This window comes from Pleurodeles waltl, chromosome 7 (genome assembly GCF_031143425.1).
Source record: "Pleurodeles waltl isolate 20211129_DDA chromosome 7, aPleWal1.hap1.20221129, whole genome shotgun sequence".
NCBI lineage: Eukaryota > Metazoa > Chordata > Amphibia > Caudata > Salamandridae > Pleurodeles > Pleurodeles waltl.
In genome coordinates, this window is record NC_090446.1 from 418,024,030 (window position 1) to 418,047,106 (window position 23,077).

General features: G+C 45.1%; 1 protein-coding gene across 3 annotated transcripts in view; it reads left to right on the forward strand.

The window, feature by feature from the left end:
* Window positions 1–23,077, forward strand: part of GSS (glutathione synthetase) — a 1,684,034-nt gene that overhangs the window by 160,358 nt on the left and 1,500,599 nt on the right. For all 3 annotated transcript variants that reach the window (XM_069243914.1, XM_069243916.1, XM_069243915.1), the window contains one exon: window positions 1,064–1,209. In XM_069243914.1, the coding sequence (XP_069100015.1) occupies window positions 1,064–1,209 (146 nt within the window). The remainder of the gene's footprint in view (window positions 1–1,063; window positions 1,210–23,077) is intronic.

Genomic DNA, 23,077 nt, shown 5'->3' on the forward strand with positions numbered 1-23,077 from the left:
GTGTCCACAGGTTTTACAGACTTGGCCTTATAGTTGGCCAAACACGCCATAACACTGCACTGGAAGTCCCCAATACCCCCCCGCAATGATGGGAGGAGGTGGCAGAGTGGAGTTTGGCTGAGAATGGGGTGCTGCAACAAGAAGAATATAGAGGACTGCGTAAAACACCTATCTCCTTGGAATGGGACTTGTACTTGGAGAGCTTTAGGGGGAAATTGGAGGAGAACATTGTTGGACACAATTAAGCACCTACCCCGGAGTGTGGGATACCAAGGAGTTGTTCTTACACCACACTAACCGCCCCCAACTTTTTTTTTCACAAGTCACCCTGTGGGCACCAAACATACCTGATACATGCAGGCTAACGCCTGACACTCACTACTCCTACATACTGGACTGCCTAATCTTGCCCATATTCTCAGCCTTACTAACCTGTAGCCCATAGGTACCGTGTTTCTATGAAAAGCCCAAGAAACATATAGTGGATGATAGTGGCCTGCACTTGCTAGTAGGATTTACTTATTCATGTGTCTTTAGTGCCTTGTACGGCCATGTAACCTATACTGTGATGTGATATCTTGTCACTATTTTGATATGTGATAAGATGTTCCTGCTACTGTCAAAATTCAACAAAGTTTGTGAAAAAAAGTGTATCGGCTTGAGCAGTGGACACTTTCACCAAATGCATTGTGAATGCCAGCAGTTGACATTTAATTGGTTTTGGAGGCCAGCCGGAAGTCAAACGGGTAAGATAGTGTTCATATTCCTCTTTACGCTTCCATACCCCTCGATGTACTGAAAGAGTATAAGTATAGCTTCTTTGTTGCATTGTTTTGTGTTTCTAGCTTGGCTTTTATTTAATTAATTCACCACTACCATTTGTTTATGAAGGTCATACTATTCTTTTTATGTATTTTTATGTCACTATAATAGGTTTAGACTAGTGTCATTTGAATTTACTACTTGATAGTTTGACTATTATAGCAACATGTTCATCACTGCTTCAGATTATTCCTTGCAAAAGTTTTTTAAATATCTGGTTTAATTGTGGATTTCTGCTCAGGTGGTGAATTATGCTCCTTTTTCATTGCTACCCTCTCCTGTGCCGAAAAGTCTTTTTGATCAAGCCAAAGCTGTTCAGCAAGATTTTAACCTTCTTCTCGATCTTATCAGCCAGGACAGTGATTTCCTCGAGGAAGTTCTTGCAAGGTAAGCCCAGTAACACAATATTCCATTTAGGTTTCACCTCACCAATGCCTCTGCACAAAAGTTACTTGTATATCCAGCTTTTATCTATTCCTAGTGTGTGGGAACTTATCCCCAACCTGTATTTTCCATATTTCTTCTGTTTCTTTACCTTTGTGTACTGTTACATAATTCACATGAAGCTGTGCAACTGAATCTTTATGTTCTAAAAGCAGATTGTGTATTGTTTGTGTCATAGAGGCTATGCATTTTCCGAAAATTGTTTACTCTGAGCTGATCTACCCAGCATTGTATTTTTATGGCAACAAGGTTTTACTTTTGAATTTCTTAATCCTTAGCCAAGTATTCCTGTATTACCTTAGAGTGTATCCTGTGTTATGGCATCGGTACATATACTTACATAAATTAAACCAGATTCTTGCAACTCATTGATGGTTTAATAGAAATTAATGGTAAAGATTGATCTGTGAATCCATCGTGTACATACGGTTTGCCTTTTACTCTGACCAACTCCCAAGTGCTTTGTGGATTCCGTATATCCTTCATTTCCCATTCCCACCTCCACATTTTTCACTGCGATCCCACTAAGCAACACCATTTGGTTGTGTTGCTCTCCAGTGTTTCATAATCATTCTCTCATTCAAGATAAAAGGCCTCAGTGTGCGCTGGAAGGGCAGCGGGTGTGCTGAAGGCGTGACTAAGGCAATCCAGTCTGTGCCTGTCCACATTCAGATCGTGGCCAGCCACGCTGCCGGTAAGACTAGCCACAATGCCCCTTTAAGAGCATATACCAGGGATGAGCTGCTGAAACTTAGCACTGTCTCCTGCAATCATGTGATTGAATCTGCGTGGCTGGTGAGGGAGGCGGGAACGTATGTTTTTCCTTAGACGATTATGCTAAGTCTAGTCTGTCCACTGGGAAGGATGATGGCTTAGTACTGTGTAATGACTTAGATTCTATGGCCTCTCCCACTGTGGGCCTTTCTTTCTCGGTCTGTCTTATTAATTGTCGTTCTCTTCTCAGACATGCCTTAGACCTCTTTAACCTTCCCACGGAGAACCGCTGGGACTTAACGTTTCTAACAGAAACTTTACTCAGGGTTTGGTCGGCTGCTGACACAGCCCTCCATTCCCCTCCTGGTTTCTGAATCAAACACATTGATCGGTTGTAGAAAAATGTTGGCGGGGTGGCAGTTATACACTGCACCTCCTACTCCATCTCAAATTTGGTGAATATAAACAATATTGAAGGTTTGTCCTTTGCTATTATCTTGGCCCCCTCCTTTGACCCCCCCCCCCCCCCCCCCCCTCCTGACGCCTCAGTGGACTCCTCACATTTACTATGGGATGTACTTGGCCAATTGTCTCCTCTGCTTGCCAATTCTGTAGTGCTTGGTGGTATCGATTTTAGTTTGCATGTTGATGATCTAAATAACAGATCTGCGTAGCAGTTCCTAACCTTAGGGAAAGGTTTCAATTTGGAACAACCTGTTATGGAACCCTCTCACAAAGCAGGTCACACTTTTGTTCTCATTCCCTCAAACCTCTCTATAGTTCTGGTTAAGCATGTGCTGAAGCTTTCATGGTGAGGCCATTTTCTGTTCCCTTTCAGCGTTCTTTCCCCTGCCCCTCATTGGGTGTTTCCTCCTCAACCCACGAGTTCATCAAAAGACACACAGATTTCTTATTCCTTAAATATCCTAGATCATCTTCTCTGGCCACCTGTTCTGTCTTCCTTCTGAACTTGGCTTTGCTAACATTAATCACATCTTTTGTGCTACACTGTATTGTTAGTTTCTTGCAGAAATCGAGAATCATTCTCCTAACTGATCTTGCCCAATTCACTTCACTATTTCTAAAAACATTTTTTTGACATAGCATTGCTATTTTGGGTAACTCATTACTATCTATTCTTGTCCAGAATTGTAGCGTTCCCGCAAATGCTAAATAGTTCCATGGGTTTGGCTGGTTTCTATCCTTCTAGCCTGGACCATAGTAGAAGGTGAAAGGTAAAGTAATTTTTTTATTTTATTATTATTATTTTTTTTTTAACACCTCCTCTGTTCGAGATCTCAGTTTGATTTCCCACATACAAACTATTTCCACACCGTGCTGGAACCGTGGCCATATCATTCCCTAATATGCCGCCAGTACAGCTCTTGTGGAGGGACCTCCATACATTTAATCAAAGTTCTTGAGTCCCCCTACCGATAAGTGCTTTTGCCTGCGGAGATTCAGTGCGCTTTTTCATAACATTCTTTGTGAACCACTTCCCGAGGGATACTTGTAATTTCTAACAGTCTCGATTTCTGCATTATTTAGGGTGCAATTGGATTTTATCTTCTTATTCTATAATGGAAGCACTTTAGTCTTCTCTTTATTTATTGTTTGGTTTTTACTAGTACAGTAGTCATAAAAGGCATCTAACGTCCGCTGGAGGCTGATTACTGTCAGATCTATGATCACTAAATTGTCTGCGCATAAGAGACAGCTTACATGTACGTCATTCATTTTGGGGCTGAAGCTTTTGATTAGGCTTTACTTTTTTGGTAAATTCGCCACAGATATCGAGAGCAGTATAAGTGCCAAAACCATAACATTGTCTGCGGCCATCACTAATATAGAATCCACTTGAAACGGACCGCTTGTCATATAATTCCACTTGAGCCCAGTTATCTCTATGCAGGTCCTGAAGGAGCCCCAATACTGAATGTGGAGTGAAAATCCACAAAGAAACAGTATAACCCTCTACATTGCTCTATCGATAAAAATAAAAAAATAAAAAAATGTGTTTTGCCTATACGCCATAGACTCGAGCAGTGATCTGTTATTGAGTGTCCCCCTTTAAATCCACCTTGCTCTATTGGGATTACCACATTTGTTTCTGTCCATGCTTTCAGTATACCAAAGAGGATTTTGGAGAAGACGTTCCCACCCACATTTAACAAATGTATTTGTCTATAGTTTCCAGAAAGAGCGGTATCACCTTTTTAGGTTGAGTAAGCAGCACGCAAGCGCTGCTTTTCTGATGTGTTGGTATCAATGTGTGCTTTTGATCACGCCCACGTCATTCCCATCACTTTCCCTCGTTTGTGGGCTTGCCTTTTAAAAATCCTTTGACAGTGGTAAATGCTTTAGGTTTGTCCCTCCTTAAGTCAGTTTTGTTACCCGCTTAGCCAACGACCCTGCTACATGGATCATTGCACTTTTGCTGATATGTTTGACTGCAATCAAACTTTTTTTTCCTTTAGTGTTTCCTTCGCACTCATGGTGCTTTGAATTGACTTGCTTATGTCAGCTGTTTTACTTATTTTCAATTTATGTAGCAAGAAAAGTCCAGTTAGGAATTTACAACGCTAATAGCTCTAACTCGAGCAAACGTGTGACCCATTACATTGCAAATGCTTGTTTATGCATGGGTGTAATTACCACTCCCTTCCAGCTATCTGGAAAGCTTCCGATCATTAAATGTTTTTGTGAATAGTGGATAGAACAGGCTAGACCACCAGTTGATATTTGTTTTTATGATTACTGCTGGCAGATTGTCTGGGCATGCTGCTTTTGTAAGTTTTAGGGACTCAGTTGTTCCCTCTCCCAAACTCCCACCCCAGTACTGATGGCTAGGAACCTAGTGGTTAAATTTGCTTCATATCTCACTTTTGAGCCCCAAATGAGTCCTTTTTCCGCACCTTGCTTTGCTACCCTTTGGTCTCTCAGAAGGATGCTCGATCTTAGTCCAGTGGACTCTCGGAAAATGATTGTCCATACCTTGGTTACGGCCAAACTGGATTATACGAACAGTTTATATTTGAGTCTGCAGGTTTTATTAACCCAGTGGCTCAAACAATCTAGAACACTGCCGCACGCCTTACCTTGAATATTCCCACACGTTCCCCAGTATCTCATCTTCACGTCATCAAGAGGATCCAATTCAGAGCACTTACCTTTGCCTTCAGGGTCTTCACTCATAAAAGTCCTCTCTACCTTAGGAGAAGATTCAAGCCCTGTTTCAATCCAGTTCTCTGAGATCTAATAATGTCAAATTGTTCCAAGTTCTTGTATTCACAAAGCCAGAAGAGGTGGGATATCCTTCACTTAACTGGCTTACAAATTGTGGAATGCGTTGCTGCTCAGCTTGCGGTGTACTCCCTCTGAATCTGTTTTCAGAAGTAGCCTCAAAACCTTCCTTTTCGACACATGTCTATTGGGTATTTAGATTTGCAGCTTTCTCAGATTTTTCTCTCTTTAGAGCTCTCGACTAGTGCTAGGCCGCCTCTTAGGAGGCAACTGTGTGCTTTACAAGTGCCATGAATTGAATTGAATTGAATCTTATTTATGATACTTCTTAAATTTTTGTTGGTTTTCCATAGACTTGCATAATTTCTAACTAGAAAATATACTAAAGTTACATCACGATTTTTTCCATTTAAAAAAAATTTAAAATCCTGTTTTTATTGTTGTTGATTCAAAATTATGCCATGGAGACAGAGCATGTCTACCATCGCACCAAGCAGGACAATCATGTGTTTAGCACAACTGTTGCTAGAATTTAAATTGCATATTGAATTAACTGTACATTTTCAATAACACAGCAGAGAGCTTATAATATTTGAAAGAAAAAAACAGCAGCACAACTGGGACCGGCCTAGGGAGCAGGAAGGGGTGGGGGAAAAGGGACAGTGGACCACTGGTGAGGGAGATTGGGGGGTGGGAGGAACGACTCAACAGTATTACTCCTCTCATCATGCCAACCCCAAGAAGCTCATAACATGTAGGGCTTACACACTCTGACTCTGACCTATCCCTAGTCGTTTATGGGAGCATCTCCTGTTCTTGACTTCCTAGGATTGAGTGAAGGGTGCGTGCCAGAGCATCAATATCTGACAGGCTATTCAGCAGATCCTCCCATATGTCTAGATCCTGTTCAGAATTTTTATCGGTGCGCACTGGTTGGTGTCTCTCTTCGGCTACACCCCATTCTTGCATATCAGCGAGCCATCTGTCGCCCGTCTGGGCTGTGGATTGTGTTCAATGTATGGCCACCCTACGCTTAGCTAACACTAGACCCAGCAGTGCAAATATGTGGTGGATTTGGACACACAATTTTTGCGAAGGGAGCAGTCCAAGTAAAAAGTGTATTACAAAGGATTCTATTGATATCCAGGTAACTCCTCGTAGTGACCCCAGGACTCCCTCCCAGTATTACGGTAGTGCGCTGCTATCCCATGTCATATGGAGAAAGGTCACCGGTGTCATCCCACAGAGAGGACAGCCTGCTGAATGAGCACTATTGATTCTGTGTAAACGCAGATGAGGTCAGGTAGGCTTGTTGCAGGTAATAAAACTGCATAAGTTTGAACCTTGCATTGCTGGCCCACTAACCAGCCTGAGCGAACGCTGTGTTCCATGCACTCTGCCAGAGGTGCTGTCAGAGCCTCTGTTCATTTGGCCCGGACCTCTGTCATGTTGGTATGTTGATCCCATTTTAAGGGCCCAGTAGAAGAACAAGATAAGGGCACAGGATGACCCATGGTCCAGTATCATCTGTAGTGTCTGAGATTCAATGGGCTCAGTAGGTAAGGTCGGTCAGATCTCACGAATTGTATGAGACACTTGGGCATAATCTAGGAACTGCCCTTCATGTAGATTAAAAACATCCTATGCCTCTGCCATTGTAACAAATTTTCCATTGAGTTATAGGTCTCCAACGGTGTGTTAGATCCATCACCGACTGAATGTCACGTAGGGGCTTCAGCCCTTGAAGGAATAGGAGTCTAGCATAGGGGACTCGAATCTTGCACCACCAGCTCCCATGTTGCAGCCACCGAACAATAAAGGGGTTTTCATTGGGTATGCCTGACTCCCAGCATAAGGCAGTGCAGATGGTCTGCCCTAGCACCCCAAGCACCCAGTAGAGACTTCTCCATGTTGGGGCCTACACAACAACACTGGGCTGCATACTGCAGAAGGCTCGCCAAATAACACAGTCTGAGGTCTGCCAATCCCAGACCCCCTAGGTCAGTGTCTAATTTCAGGAAATCGATCTTGACTCTGCTGCGTTTACCCACCCATACTAGATACACTAGGAGTTTATTAAGTTGAGTGAAGGTGGTTGATGGCATTTAGTACATAGCATTTTGCAGGGCGCATAAACAGCGAGAGATAAAAACTGTTTTACACAATGCAATTCAACCCATCACTGATAATGGCAGGCGTGCCCAGAAACAAATGGATTCCTTAAGGCCCTGTAGGACTCTACCCATATTTAGGTGGTAGCTGGCTATTGGGTCATTTACAGTCTGGATCCCCAGATACCAAAAATGAGCAACTTCCCATTGAAGCCTAGTCACAGGAAGTTCAGTGGGGCCTTTCCTCACCAGTGGGAATAGTGCTCTCTTCTGTTAATTGAACCAGGGGCCTGATGCCACCTCCAAGTCAGACACGATGTGTAACAGTTGACATACTGACTGTTCGGGGTGCATGACATACACTAGTGTGTCGTCCGCGTGAAATGAAACAACGTGGTTGTTAACCCCCACTTGGCCATGTGTCGGTGAAGTTGTATCACCAGTAGCTCAATTGCTAAAGCAAAAGGAGTTGTGATAAAGGTCACCTCCACCCTGTACCCCTCTCAGTGGGGAACCTTTCAGACACTAGTGGGCCTGTTCAAACCCTTGCAACCGGATTAGTATAAAGTAGTTACACCCAGGATGGAAATATCTGTCCAGATTCCATTCTCGGAAGACACTCCCAATCGAGAGTGTTGAACGCTTTCTCAACTTCTAAAGCAACCAGCGCGGCTTCCATCTTGCGGTTATCGACCTAATTTAGGACGTGTGACAGCCACAGCAGATTCATGTCTGACCCCACCCAAGCTTAAAGCCACACTTGTTGTATATTAAATGAGTTACCAAACACAAAAACTTGTGGCAAGGGCTTTTGCAAGAACTTTTGCATCAACTTTCAACATGGACAGGGGTTGGTAGGAGCTGGGATCCACAGGGTCCCTTCTTGGTTTTAGGTAGCATAACTATCTGTGCTTCTTGCATGGTCTCTAGCATCCCACGCTTTTGCGCCTCTAGGAGCACTTCTCGCAGGTGTAGAAGGAGTTGTTCCAAAGATGTTTGGTAATACTCCGCTGGCAGCCCATCTGGTCCGGGCGCCTTACACTGTGCCCTTCCCCGATTACCTCTCCCAACTCTTCAGTAAGAGCTCACTCTCTAGACTTTAATTTTGTGTATTCGTGAGGCAAGTCGGTGGCAGTGGGTTCAGGAAGTTGCATGTGTTCTCTAATCTATTAACTTTTCATGTGTCATAAACTGATGCAAGGTGGTCCCGCAGAAGGAGGTTGACTGCGGCCTGAGACCCTGTCAGAGTGGCATCATGTCACCTTAGAGAGAGGATCACTGGAGGTGGTTGTTCTTTCTTGAGTGACCGCCACAATAGGCGTCTGGATTTATTGCTCTAGTGATGTGGTAATTGACGATGATCACGCTGAACCAATCTGTCCAGCCTATCCCAGGCCCCCTCCACCGCTCTATGGGCACCAGTATTGGCGCACTCTGGGCCCTCAGCACTGCTGTATCGCTCAGTAATACTGCATACTGTGCCCAGGAATTGAGTGAGCCTAGTGGTCTGGATACTTCTCCAGACGCTGGCATGCGTTCTCCCCCTACCATGGCTACGGCGGAGGGAGTGTCATATTCTGTAGTGATCAGTAGGGCAGCTAAGGTCCCTGGCCTCAGGCTTCCTTCTGTGGCTGTCAGGACTAACCTCCTGACTGAGGTGCTTCAGACTGGGGCTTCCACTGCAGAACTCCTTTTACCCTTCAATGAAGCCTGCACGGATGTCCTTCTGGGTACCTGGTCCAGACCCAGCACAGGGGCTCCTGTGAATAGGACAGTCGCTCGCCGTCATCAGCCTGCCTGAAACGACCCTAAATTCCTGTCCCAACACCCTGCGCCTGAGAGCCTTGTCACCCAGGCTTCATCTTGCTCTGGCGCATTCCCATCTGCTCCCCCGGATAGGGAATCAAAAAGACTGGGACAACTTGAGAAGAAAATGTTTTCTTCCTCCAGTCTGGCATTCTTGTCCGTAAACATTGCATGCCTTTTGGGTCGCTACACCCATTCATTGTGTGATACGGCCATGCATGTATTGCCGAATAAAACTTAGTATTGTAATTAAATTGGTCACAGTACAATGTTTATTACATTTTGCTTGCTTACTTATCAGTTTTACCCTGGAAGACAATTGGAAACATTGGGTGATAAATTATGCTTCAGTTCCCTAAACATCCCTATTTTTACCAGAAGGGTAATTCGAGCAATCCTGCCTGTGCATCATCTTTTTGCGTGGAGTTGGTAAGTCATGGGAGACGCAGTACTTATTAATATAGGATTAGTTCAGGCCACCTAGACCTTGTGAGACTTGTTCAGGCATTCTACCATCTGACCTTTTGTGTAAGGTCCAGCTGTATAGAATCATATGTTGAGCTGTCGCATTCTTATCCCTCGTCCTTTCCCAAACTGTACAGGTGTCGGTCATGCTGCCACCCATTTCACTCACCCACCCTCCTAACTGTAACCTTTGGGGATAGAAGGTAACTCGAGGCCATAGCTTCCTGTTCTTTGGCTAGAAAGAGTGCTAAACTAGCTGTCTTATGATATGCTTTTTCCCTTTGGATGATGGCATTAAACCATGTATACAAATTCCAGGTGTTCCAAGGTTACAACTACAGTGTTTATGTTCTTGGTTGTGATTTCTTCGAATTGTGTTTTAGTTTATTTGGTTTATCAGGATTTTAAAAAAATTAAACCCATTGTGACAATCTAGTATCATAGATTAAAAAGCAGTAAAATAAGAATTTTACACAGAAATACTATTATAGCAAATGGTTATCAAAACATCTATCAAATTTACAAATTAATGATCTCATTATTTCACAGACATTTCAGTCGTGTCTGCTGAGTGCAAGTTTAAAATTTTGGATCCTGCAAAAGAAAAAATAAAGAATGTCAGTCTAATAGCAGTATGTAAGCCTTCCCCATACACCTTACATTAAAACTCCTAAGCAATGGAAAAAGCTATGTTCTTCCAGTGTGTACATGAAGGGGACAGAATAATGCTTTGATATCCTGGTCTAAGTTCACGGAGCTAGTGGAGGGCTCTGTCTCCAAATTCAAATATTGGGCGAATATGCTTCTGAAGGTAGGGGAAGGAGAGAATACCTGAGTCACACTTACCGCAAAGAGGTTGCTCTACGGTACTGGATGTTAATGGAGGCAGGAGAACCATTCCTTTTGCCAGTAAAGAAATGGGGTAAGGATCTGGCATCGTTGGACATTTTCAATCTTTGGCAAGTATCTATGGCTACACTTTGTGTCACAGTAAAATCGGCCCCACTAAAGAAACATCTATTTACAGTACATATGGCATATTGGTCGCCGGAGAAAATAACAGCTCTGGGGAAGGTGAAGAAATATTGTCCCTCTTCCAATGAAGAAAGGGCAGACAATATCCATATGTTCTGGAGGTGTCTGAGGCTCTGGCGGTGTTGGATGGATGAGGGTAAGGTACTCATGGATGTGATTAGCCTAGAAGTAAAGGTAAGCCCTCTCGTTGGTAATATTTGGGGTGACTAACGGGGAGGGGCAAGATCAGAATTTGGACAGACATTGAAGATACATGCCGTTTGTGTTAATTCTTTTGGCACGACAGGAGATATGTTTAAGGGAGGTCCTCCCCCTGATACCAACCATACATGAGTGCGTTGCATCGGTGAATAACCTATATCACTTAGAAAAGAGTGGATTTCCGAGTAAGAGTAATATGTTTTGGTTACTATTGGAGGAAAAGATAAACTCATTTGAATTGGGTTTAACTAGATAACTGCCTAGAAAAAGTTCAATAATTGAGTCCTTCAGGCCTCCGTGTGGCACAAGCCTGTTTGGAATGGGTGATCAAACTGCTCGGGCGCAGAGGCCACTGGCAGAGTTTGCTTATGCGTGTGCGGCTCATGGATGAATGGAAGGACATAGAGGATATACCTCTTTTAGTTGATGTCTGTCTTCTGTGTTTCAAACCTGCTGTCCTTTTAGCCCAGATGGACATATTATGAGGGCTTAAAAAACAAACAAAAAAACTATTAGTAGCTCTTGATCGGTTTCTTTGAACACAAGTAGAAGCAAGAGTAGGACACTTTAAAGAAAAAACAACTGACGCCAAGTCTACAATTTGAGACAGGATCCACATCCCCTTTCTAAACGCTGCGTATAAAAGTGGGACCAAACTCATCCCAATTTGTTCCAGTTTCAAGTCCTTGACAGTGGAAGAGGATGTTCTGCGGGGTACCCAAAGGACTTGTTATAACGCAGAGATGACACAAGGTACACCTGGAGGGATTGGAAAGGCAGGTGTGGGAATATCGGATGGGCATTAAAGATTACTGGAAGACGGGGAGGAGAATTTTGCAGTTACGGTGGACTGAAGCACACGAGTGAGGGCAGAGAAGAGATCACATGGCGTGGATCCAAGACAATGTAGACAAGAGTTCTGGAATGTGACAGAAGAGAGAGTGCACCGGAAGGTGATGTAAGAGAAGGTTCTATGATTTAGAGGCAACAAAATGATTGTGTGGTAACTTTCTGTAACTAACAATACATAGGTAAAATTGTTCTCTTGATAAATATTCACTCGAAAGGTTGCACGCACAAATAGCAAAACAACGCTATGCAACTTTCCACAGCAAAACACAAAAAACTAAAACCAGCCAGCTTGTTATTTAGCAATACTGGCGTACAAGTAACAGGCAGTTGTAGTACACTTTAAAAAAAACATACCTTGCACTTGTTTACTCAATAGTCCTTTGTGGTTGGATACGTAAAAAATTAACATTAATTATCTATGGTCATTTAGCACAACATGGGAAAAAGAAATACGACGTGTTCAGGTAGTGTAGTTTCATCTAAGAGACAAATACTAACTGCAAGGCTCACAATAGCAGTCTCCCAGGAGCCTGACCTTTACCAGCTGGAAGGCTTTGTCCTGCCCTCCGAGAGAACTTTATTGATACCAACCACACCAAATCTCATTTTTGGAGAAAAGGTGATGTGGTACAGAGCTTGAAGGCAGTCCCTGTCTGCAGGTTAGTGATTTACTGCATTCGTAGCCCCAGGCAGCAGCAGAGAGACAGGGCTGGAGGTTAGAAGTGTAAAGAACAGGTTGCCCAGTTGGCAGATCAGGAGGTTGAGCCCTAAGCACACAACATACACTCAGAAAAGGCAACGAGTAACAACCAGAGGCTCAACCAGTACAAAGAACTGAGGTCCTTGGATACAGGGAAAGGAAGGGAAGCCGAGGAACTGCAGAAATTGATGCACCACATAGTGATTTGTGGTTGTAAACTGAGCTACAGAACTTGCTGCAGAGAGGTGTCCAGTCAGACTAAGACCACCAATGGGAAAGCCAGCGTGCCAACAGAGACTAAATTCTCTGAGTTCTCAGTGGTTGGGTCACAAAGGAATTGCACAAAATAATTGTGGCCTAATGCCAGAGCAGATGACTTTAGTACTACGGAAACCGGTTTGAGGGCCAGCATTACCTCAGCATCCTGTGATTAGTGGCAAATTTCTTAATCGCCCTGTTATTAAAAAAAATGAATCTAAACTTGTATAATGTAATTGGATGCTCTTGAAAAGTAATGTCTTGCCAAAAAAAAAGAGAAAAAAACACTAATGAGGGAGCAACAGGCAGTGGGAGAGGTAGAGTGGAAGAAATATTACCTCAATCACATTAGGAGCAGCGGGCGGGCACGAAGTTAAATCAATCAGTGCTTGGTCCCTGCTCCACAGACAGACCGGAAATGTCAGGCTTGAAGTGGACGAAATACGTGGCTGTAAAGAATGCCTTGCAAGCAAACAAATGGTGAGCGACAGGTGGGCTCCAACACCTTGAACTACAACAGCGTTTCGCAACCGATATGCATGCACTAGCGTATGTGATCGCAGGCTTGACCCTAAGAATGCGAGTTCGTTTCATTTGCATCATCATTACATAAGCAAACTCTTGATCAGGATGTAGCATTCCTTCATTTTTTCCTCACGCCACTAATTGGCGGAACTCGTTATCTGAATAGTGGCCAGGGGGGGCACAAACTTTAAAGATAAGGCTTGCAACTCCTGCCATTTTTATTGGCAAGATAAATATTCCCTCTTTTTGTCCTTTTGAATGGTTCGAGTTTTGTGATCCCAGTCCATTCATGGAATCTAGGCCGAATTATAAACCTTTCCCTACCCGCAATGTGTAATAGATGGTGCATGTGGCAGAGTTGGCAGAGGTGGATACTGATATCGGCCGTTTTCCAAATGGACTGGGTGGCCCTCATGGTTGTGTAGGCTGACATCTTATTTCCACTACATTGCTTCCTTGTGGGGTTTTTTCAAATGGAAGCTGCTGTGTGAGGCCCTGTTCACCATGACTGCAACTAGACTGCTAACCTCTGTAGCCATCTGCCCTTGGTATGAGGTCAGCGGCCATGGTGGATATAACAATGGAACCCTCTTGTCTTTTGTTTTTCATTTTTGCTTGTCTATCATTACACCTTTACATGCCAAAAGACTACAATTTAATGTAGGAATGTATTCATGTGTGTTTTTAACCTACATAACTGTGGTTTGTTCTTATGTAACTTCATTTTCATTATTGTTCTTTTGTAAACTGATAATCTCATAGAGACTTCTAGCCCCAGATTCCTTCTCGTAGAAACCCATAGGCTTCTTACTGGATCCAGTAGATTTTCAAGCAGTACCCCTTGTGCGCAGTAGGTAGTGTTATTCATCTGTGCGTCGTCAGCATTGTTCACAACGGAAATGACGTGCACTGTACCTACATAGTCACCACTGCAGCATACTGATGTTGGTTCTTTCCTTTCTATGTCAGATAGCACTGATCCGGTCTGAGCTACCCGTCATTCTGTATTTTGATTGATCTGTTTAAAAAAAAAAAAAAAAAACTTTTTGTTGATCTTTTTAAAGATTGTTTTCATCTCCTGGTGTGAGGATGTCACCAAAGAAAGCATCTGGTTACAAACCATGTGGGTCCTGTCAATAGACAAATGTCGGTGGCAGACCCTACATTGGTATGTGTCTAGCCACTGGAGCTGGGACACAACTCCAAGCAGTGTGAGGACTGCTATGTCATGCAACCCAAGGCTTTGAGGGAACAATCCTTCAAGGTCCTCGCTGCCTGACACCTGTTGTCCCTCCCAACATTCATAGTCGCATTTGATTTCATGGGGGAAGCCTAAGTCCCACAAACACAAGAAGTTGAAGTCCAAACGCTCTGTGACTTCACAGCGTCAGTTATAATTATCTGAGAAACATCTGCACTCCAAGTCGTTGTGGCCTGATCCTTGGCCTGTGCTTTCCAGTTTTTTGTTAAAGTTGGTGCAACACCCCCTGCCCCCTTCCCGTTCTGGGCACCACTTGGGCACCAGGGATCCCTTGCTGCATCCGGATCAGTGATTCCAGCGAGACCAAGACCTTTCTTGATGCTCGCTACAGTACTGACGAAGCACCTAGGCGGTGCTGTCCCTATCATCATCCTTGACTAAGTCAAGGAGCCGGATGGGCATCATCCTACGCCACGCCTGCGCCAATGGAGGACATTTTGCCAGGGAGCGGAGCCAGTGCCTTATTTAATGAATAGGCCTGGTGAGGGAGACGTTTGGGAGGTGTCTCTGAACCTTGAAGGAGATGAACCAGTTGATTAACAGGACAGCTGGTATGAGGAACTGGGTTGGACACCTCACTTGACACTGGCCTGGTTGCCCCTCCTACTGGGCTTTGGAGGGGGGAGTCTTGTTTGTAAATGTGTTGCACAGTGTGGCTGAGGTCCTGCACCTTAACCTGTCCTCAGTGGCAGTCAATATTAATGGCTTGGAAAAGAGGTTTCAGGTGGGAGTCAACCCAGCAGAACCCTTACTCCCATTTAGTGAAGCCGTTATGGATGTCCTAATTGGGGCCTCGTCCCAGACCTGCACAGGGGTTATTGTGAACAGACTGCCCATCGCCATCGCCTCGTTCATGGGGATCCCAGTTTCCTTACCTAGCACCCCACCTGTGGTGGTCCAAGCCTCCTCATCTAACATCCACCGTAGTGTTTCCTATCACTCCACCAGATAGGGAATCCAGGAGGCTGGACAACGTCTGTAAGAGAATGTTCTTCAACCCCAGCCTGGCACTGTTGTGCGTGTACACCTTGTGCCGACTGGGCCTTTACTCCCATACACTTTGGGACTCTATTAAGCCAGTGCTGCCTATGGTTCTGGAGGAGGCCCAGGCCATACTCCTTCAGGCAATTGCTGATGTGATGGTTGGGACTAAGTTTGACATCCACTCTGGATTTGTAAGGACCGACTCGCTAAGCAGAAAAATGTAATCTTCTGTGGCCTTCCAGCACCATGCCAGGCTAAGAACATCTGGCTTTTCCAGGGTTGTTCAGTCTTCTCTCATGGGCATGCCCTTTGATGGCTTTAGCCTTTTGGGAGATAAGGAAAGTTCAGCACTGGAGCGCTTCAAGGACAGTGGGGCTACAGCGATGCTCTTGGGCTTGTCTGTTGCTCCTTGTCAACCTCAATCTGCCTTCCATCCCTTTGGTGGCCATGGAATGGGTCTCCAGCCATGCTCAGACCATCCCAGCCACCACAGTCATCAGGCTTCTCAGCCTTTTCGTGGCCGAGACCACAGGACCCACAAGTCACTTGAGACAGGCAGCCATCGGTCTGGTCAGTCCCCCACCCCACTGGCAGCTGCTGTCTCCAAGACTATTTAGTCCATCATCCAACCATCATAGGCATCCAATGGAAGGCAGGATATGCCATCAACTCCCCCACTAGCGGTCAGTAACATCAGACTGTTGAGTACTTCAGATAGTCCAAAAGGGCTGCTCCCTCTCTTTGTGACAACCCCACCATCCACTTACAATCTGCTGACAGAGGACCATCTCTCCTTACTCGGTCAAGAAGTTCAGTTTCTCTAGGCCAAGGAAGCCATAGACAGGGTGCCTGCGTTAAAAGTAGGTTGTGTTTGTTATTCCTGCTACATTCTGGTGCCAAGAAGGAAGGGTGACTATATCCAATCCGGGATCTGTGCCTTCTGAAGTTCTTCTTGAAAACGGAAAAGTTAAAAATGTTGATGCTGTCCCAAGTTTTGTCAGACCTAGACCCAGGAGGCTGGATGGTAGTGTTGAAGGATACGTATTTCCATGTCCCTGTACTGCCATCCCACAGATGCTACCTGCTGTTCATGGTGGACCAAACAAACTATCAGTTTGCTGTGCCACCTTTCAGCCGTACCAGCACTCCTCGGTGTTGCCCAAGGTTATGGCGCTGGTCGCAGCTCAGCTGTGGAGTTCACAGATTTGAGCCTTCCCGTACCTTGATAACCGGCTGCGGAAGGCAGGCTCGCCACAGGCAATTGTCACCCACCTTCAGACAATGGCTAACCTCCTGCTCTTGCTGGGTTTTCACTATTAACATCCCAAAGTTTCAACTGACTCCCTCCCATATGCTCACTTTCATCGGAGCTGTGATAGACACAGTAGAATGGCAGGCCTATCCTCCAGAGTGGTGAGTTCAGGATATTCAGGGTATGATTCCATTGTTTCAGCCCATATCTTGGATTTCAAGGAGACTAACCTTGAGGCTGCTGGGCCTGCTGGTGATGCATGCCTGCTGGCACATGCTGGCTCTGCAATGGTACCTGAAGGCCCAGTGGGTGCAGTATTGGGGACATCTCTTCGGCAAAGGGACTGCGAAAGACCTGCAGTGGTGGCTAACTAACTGTGGTTGAGTCAGTGGTAGACCAGTCTCCCTTCCACAACCAGATCTAACAGTGGTGACGGATGCGTCACTCCTCGGCTGAGGCGGCCATCCTGCTGGAGATGGAGATCAGAGGGGTCTGGTCTCCAGTGGAGGACAGGCTCAACATCAACCTGTTGGAGCTTTGGGTGATTCGGTTGGCATTCAGAGGAGTCTTCTTCCTTCGATCAAGGGAGGCTGGTGCAGGTGTTCAGACAAACACAACCGCCATGTGGTATTGCAACAAACAAGATGGGGTGGGGTTGTGGACTCGCTCAATGCCATAGTGGACGAACTCAGCCGCAGGTGCCCAGTGAAACACTAATTGTGTCTCCATCTGAAGGTGGTTTAAAGTCTCTTTCAGCAGAGGGGAGAGCCTTGGTTAGATCTGTTTGCCACTGACGAGCGTGCGCAGTATCAGCAGTTTTGCACGCTGGAGTTACCAAGGCAGCTCTCGCTCGGACACGCTTTTTGTCTTGAGTGGAGATTCGGCTTCCTGTTCGCCCTTCCACCAATACCACTCCTTCCCAGCGTTCTGTAGAAGCTCAGAAACAACAGGATACAAAACATTTTTGTGGCTCTGTATTGGGGACGGAGGGTCTGGTATGCCAGGCTGCCTCTCCAGAAGGATCTTCTGTCGCAGCAACAGGGCAGGTTCTGCACCCGCCACTGCTCACCCTCCACCTGCATGCATGGAAACTGAGTGTCAACAGTTGAGAGTTTTCAACCTTCTACTCGAAGTCTGTGATGTTGTTCTGGCAGCCAGGTTTCCCTTCACCAAGTCGGTATACACTTGCCGGTGGGATAACTTTGTGTCACAGTGTGCTTCTCACAAAGGTGAACCCCTTGCTGCACTTTTATCCAAGGTTCTTTTGTTTGCCTTATCTTTGGCCTAGCAGAGCTCTGCTATTGGCACTGTTGAAGGAAATCTTTCTGCAATCTCTTCAATCCTGAGGTTGCCAGACCTACCTACTCTTTTCAGAGCCCCGGTTGTAGCCAGGTTACTTCAAGGTCTGCAGCACGTTTCCCCCTTATCATGCCTCAACGCAGCCTCAACCTTGTTCTCTCTTTCCTGATATGTTGTGAAATTGCTGTCACCGGCTGCTGACCATTAAAACTGGAGGGTCACTGACTTACAGGCACTCTCTGTGCAGTCTCGTTACACCTCCTTTCACCCAGACAACCTGGTCCTCTGGACACGTGTCTCCTCCTTTCTGAAGGTTGTCACTCCCTTCCATGTAGGCCGAAACAGTACCCTGTCTTCCTTTTTTACTCTGCCTCATGCCTCCAAAGAGGAGGAGAAACTCCCTTGTCTGGACCCGAAAGGAGCGTTGTCATTCTACCTCGATTGCGCAAAAGAGTTCAGTCTGAATGATCAAATGTTCATAGGCTATGTTGTTGCCAAAAAAGGGAAGGCTGTGCAGAAGCCTACCATTTTTAAATGGATCGTCATGTCATGTTGTGTTAATGGATTTGTAAAGCACATAGCTGCCCAGAAATAGGGCTTCCCAGCTATAGTCCTCTAACTCAGTCTGCATGACCAGCTACAAAAGGCCAGAGAATAGAGTGACCCAAGCAATCAAGACAAGAAGAGGCAGGTCTTCAAGACTTTCCTAAAGGATAGGTGATTCTGTAGATTACTGATAGCAAGGAAAAGAGAGTTCCATAGACAAGGGGCTTTCACCCAAAACAATCAGCCTCCCGCACATACTCTCTCAAAGGGGGGAACAGCAGCCCGCCTGAGACTTGTTGTACTCAGTGGACGACTCGGATGGTAGAAGGTCATCATATTTGTCAAAATCGGTGCCCCATGAGAGAGCAGGATTTTATGGGCCGTGCACAAGGCTTTGTACTGTACACACTTCTCCACAGGAAGTCAGTGCAGTTTGTACAGCAAGTCAGAAGCAGAACAAAACTGAGGGAGAGAAAACTGCATCCTGGCTGTAGCGTTTTGGACTCGCTGAAGACTACAGATTTACTGGCTCCCAAGTATAAGATGTTACATAGTCCAGGCGTGATAGAATGGCTGCCTGCACAATAATCCGGTGAACATCTGGGGCAAATAACTAAGAATAGGTTTAAGACTACACAGGAGACTGAAGCATGTACCTGATACTGCTTTCGCCTGTGCCTCAAACCTGAGGTTATGGTCCAGCCAAACACCAAGATTTTTTATTACTGTGCATTTAGGTAAGGGGGACCCCTAAGGGGAAGGGGGCTACCAATTCCTGTCCCAGGGGAACAGGACTGTTCCAAATCCCATGATTTCTGTTTTATTAGCTTTCAAACGTAGGCAATTGGCATCCATCCACTGGGCTTCAGCGAGCATACCTTTCCGCAGCAGAGCCAGGTCTGATCTGAAATTATCCAAGAAAGAAAAAACAAGCTGGATCTCTTCTGAATAAGACACTATGGTGAGAACCACCAAGGCCTTTACTACTTGCACCAAAGGTTGAATATAAATGACAAAGGTGGGCTTAGTTCAGAGCCCTGTGGCACACCATGTCAAGTTTGAGAACTTAGGGGGAACAATTACCTGGAAGGAACACTCAGCAAGAAAAGGGGACAAACCAGGCCAAAGCAGAACCTCCTATATCAATTCTTCTTAGACGCTGAAGTAAGATTTTATGTGATACCATATCGAAAGCAGTGCTGAGAGTCAGCGAGAGGTGTGCCACAGCTCCCCCTCCCCCCCCCCCACCCCCAATCGAAAGTGCAAGGAGGGCGGACTCTCTGCTATGCCCAGGCCTAAAGACGTTTTGTGAGTTATCTAAGGACTGATTAGCTTCTAGATAATTCATTAGAATGGAGTTTACATATTGTCATGTGTACTAAGATTTTGTTTGTGGGCTCAGTCCACCAGAGCCAAAGCTGTGACCACAGTGTTAGTGCGTGGCATTCCTCTCCCTGATATTTGTCAGGCGGCGATGTGGGCAACACTTTATACGTTCACAAAACATTACTGCCTAGACAGTCAGGTCTGTCGTCACTGGCACTTCATCTGTTGGGTCCTGAAGGACTTTGTAGTCTAATTGTGTATGCGGACCCACCTCTGGGGAGGTTTTCCTTGGGTATCTATTCTAAGGTAAGGAATCTACAGCTAGTAGTATCTATCAAATGATCAAGTTATTTACCTTTGGTAACACCTTATTTGGTAGAGTAACTATGTACCTGCAGATTCGTTACTGACACTTCCCGCTCTGCGAACCTGGTTAAGATGTAACAGACACTCGTATAAGGACCTTAGTCTTTTCCACACAAGTGGTCAGTTTTCATCATGCCTCTACTCTCCTGGCAGGGAAAGTCGCAAAAGTAACTGACAGTGTGCTGTGGTGGCGCCTTATATGTACAGTAGATGTTATTTCTGCTGCTGCTGCAAACATGGAGCCGAATGACACCACCTACCGGCATACTGGAGGACTAAAACATGTTCCTTATCCTGTCTGATGCCTGTGGTTATTCTAAGGTAAGGAATCTGTGACTAGATAGGGTCTCTACCAGATGAGGCATTAACAAAGGTAAGTTACTTGTTCTTCGCAGTGGTAACTGATATAATTTAAAGTGCTCATATACCCTTATAGGTCTTATTTGCGGTATATCAAATAGCACAAATAAATGTGTCGGGGGAGAGCCAAATTTCAGCAAGGTGTAAATTATAACACAAGCAGTTTATATTTATAAAATGTAGGAGTAATACAGTGCCCTCCAGTGAAAGAAGCACTCTTGTGGTGTCTCTGAAAGCAGCCACAAGAGGGCTACTAAAAAAAATAGGTCTAAGCCAAGCATGATTAAAAAAGTTTAAAATGCCCAGCCATTCATGGAGTAGATAAGTGGGAGTGGCTTTGGAAGGTGACAGAGGTGAAAATTTTTTTGATGGCATGTGTGGCTGTATATACACATGTTTAGCAGAAGTCTGACACCTAGTGTTGGGCTGAGAAGTGCGCAAGTTGTTTTTCTTCTAAGAACTCTTTCGAGTTGCGAGGTATGGTGACTCCTTGTTTGCAATGTGCATGGTACTTGACTCCATTGTTAGATTGTTTTTTTTTCCCGCCGTGTGGTTCAGACTTTGTGCTCCTCTGCGTCATTCAGCATTGTAATTTTCCTTCTAGTTAGGCCTTAAATATCCGTATTATCGATCGTAGTTACTTAGACTTCAAAATTGATCAATTGTCTACGTATTCCCAGTCCACTGAGGCCCAGAGGGCCTATGCATTTTGGGGCAGATTTTAATTTTGTCAGCGTCTCAGCTACACCAAATCCTATCTCTTGATGGAATGAATGGTGTTAGACCTGACAGCCTTAGGGTGGTCATCCCCCAACTTTTTGCCTGCCTCCCTCTATTTTTCTGTTTTTGCTGGCTTTAGGGTTCCTCAAACTTTACCACTGCTAACGATTGCTAAAGTGCATGTGCTCTCTCCCCTAAACATGGTAACATTGGTTCCTACCCAAATGGCATAATTATTTTACTTGTAAGACCCTAGTTAAGTGCACTACATGTGCACAGGGCCTGTAAATTACATGCTACTAGTGGGCCTGCAGAACTGATTGTGCCCCCCACATAAGTAGCCCCTTAACCATGTCTCAGGCCTCCCATTGCAAGGCCTATGTGTGCAGTTTCCTTGGCATTTAAAACTACTTACAAAGCTACAAACTCCCCTTTTTCTATATATGTCACCCCTAAGGTAGGTCCTAGGTAATCCATAGTGTGGGGTGCTATGTAAGTAAAAGGTAGAACATGTACCTAGGTGTTTTACATGTCCTGGTAGTGAAAAACTCATACATTTGTTTTCCATTTGTGAGGCCTGCTCATCTCATAGACTAGCATCAGAACTGCCCTCATATACTTTTGAGTGGTAGATTCTGATCTGGAATGCGTAGCCCTGTCTTATTTATTATTGCCAGAATGGTAATAGAAAATCTTGCTTACTGGTGAAGTTGGATTTAATATTACTATTTTAGAAATGCCACTTTTAGAAAGTAGCCATTTCTGTGGACTTACCACCATCTGTGCCATACAAGACGGTCTCCAATCCACGTCTGGTCTGTGATGGTTGACAACTCCCTTTGTGTATTCCACAGAGAAAGCCATAAACACAGGACGCTCAGTCATATCAGCATACTGAATGGGTCTCCCTGGGAAGGAAGGATGGAGGGGGTCTCCCAACCATTTTAAAGGCCAGTGGCTTGCCCTCACACAATGGACTCATAAACCCCCCACTGGGACCCTGGCAGACAGGACTGGGCTGAAAGAGGAACTTGTGCACTTCAAAATCACTCCTTGAAGTCTTCCCCCACTTCAAAGGCATTTTTGGGTATACAAACTGGGTCTCTGACCCCACAAAAGCAGACACTTCTGGATCTACACCTACACTATGTTAGAGGAAACGTACCCGTAAGATACGAAGCATACCAGTATCATGAAATATCGCTCACATATCAAGAGCATCAGAACTGGTTTGAAGGCGCCCTACCGCATGTACTAAGACGTGTGAGGCTAGGTCCTTTAAGTAATGAAGGGCCTACGTGGCCTATGTTTGCCACATAAACACCTCACCCGGGCATACAGAATATGCCGATCGCATATTTACGTATATTATATAATGAATTAGTGGCATTATATAGACGATTGGTTCAGTTCGTAATGTGAACATTGAACACTATACCAGCGCGTCCAGCACCACCAGTAGCTGGTGGATATCAATTGGCTACTGGGATTAATCCACAAACAGTGCATACTATTATGGGTAAAGTGCCCGCGGAACGGGAAAAAATACCGTTCTGGATTGCCCAGAAAACAAATCAGCTGGAAGCTGTGTTCCCCCATACGGGGCCGCAGGAAAAACATAGATTGCTCACTATGTGCTTGCCGTTTGGGATGGTTCCCTCGGTGGATGAATGTGCCACTTGGGGTACAGTCTTCGCTGCCGTTTATACTACCACACATGGTACCCCTACACTTGCCAATTTACTGGAAGTGTTAAAACAAATACAAAATGAGCATGGGGCTGCACC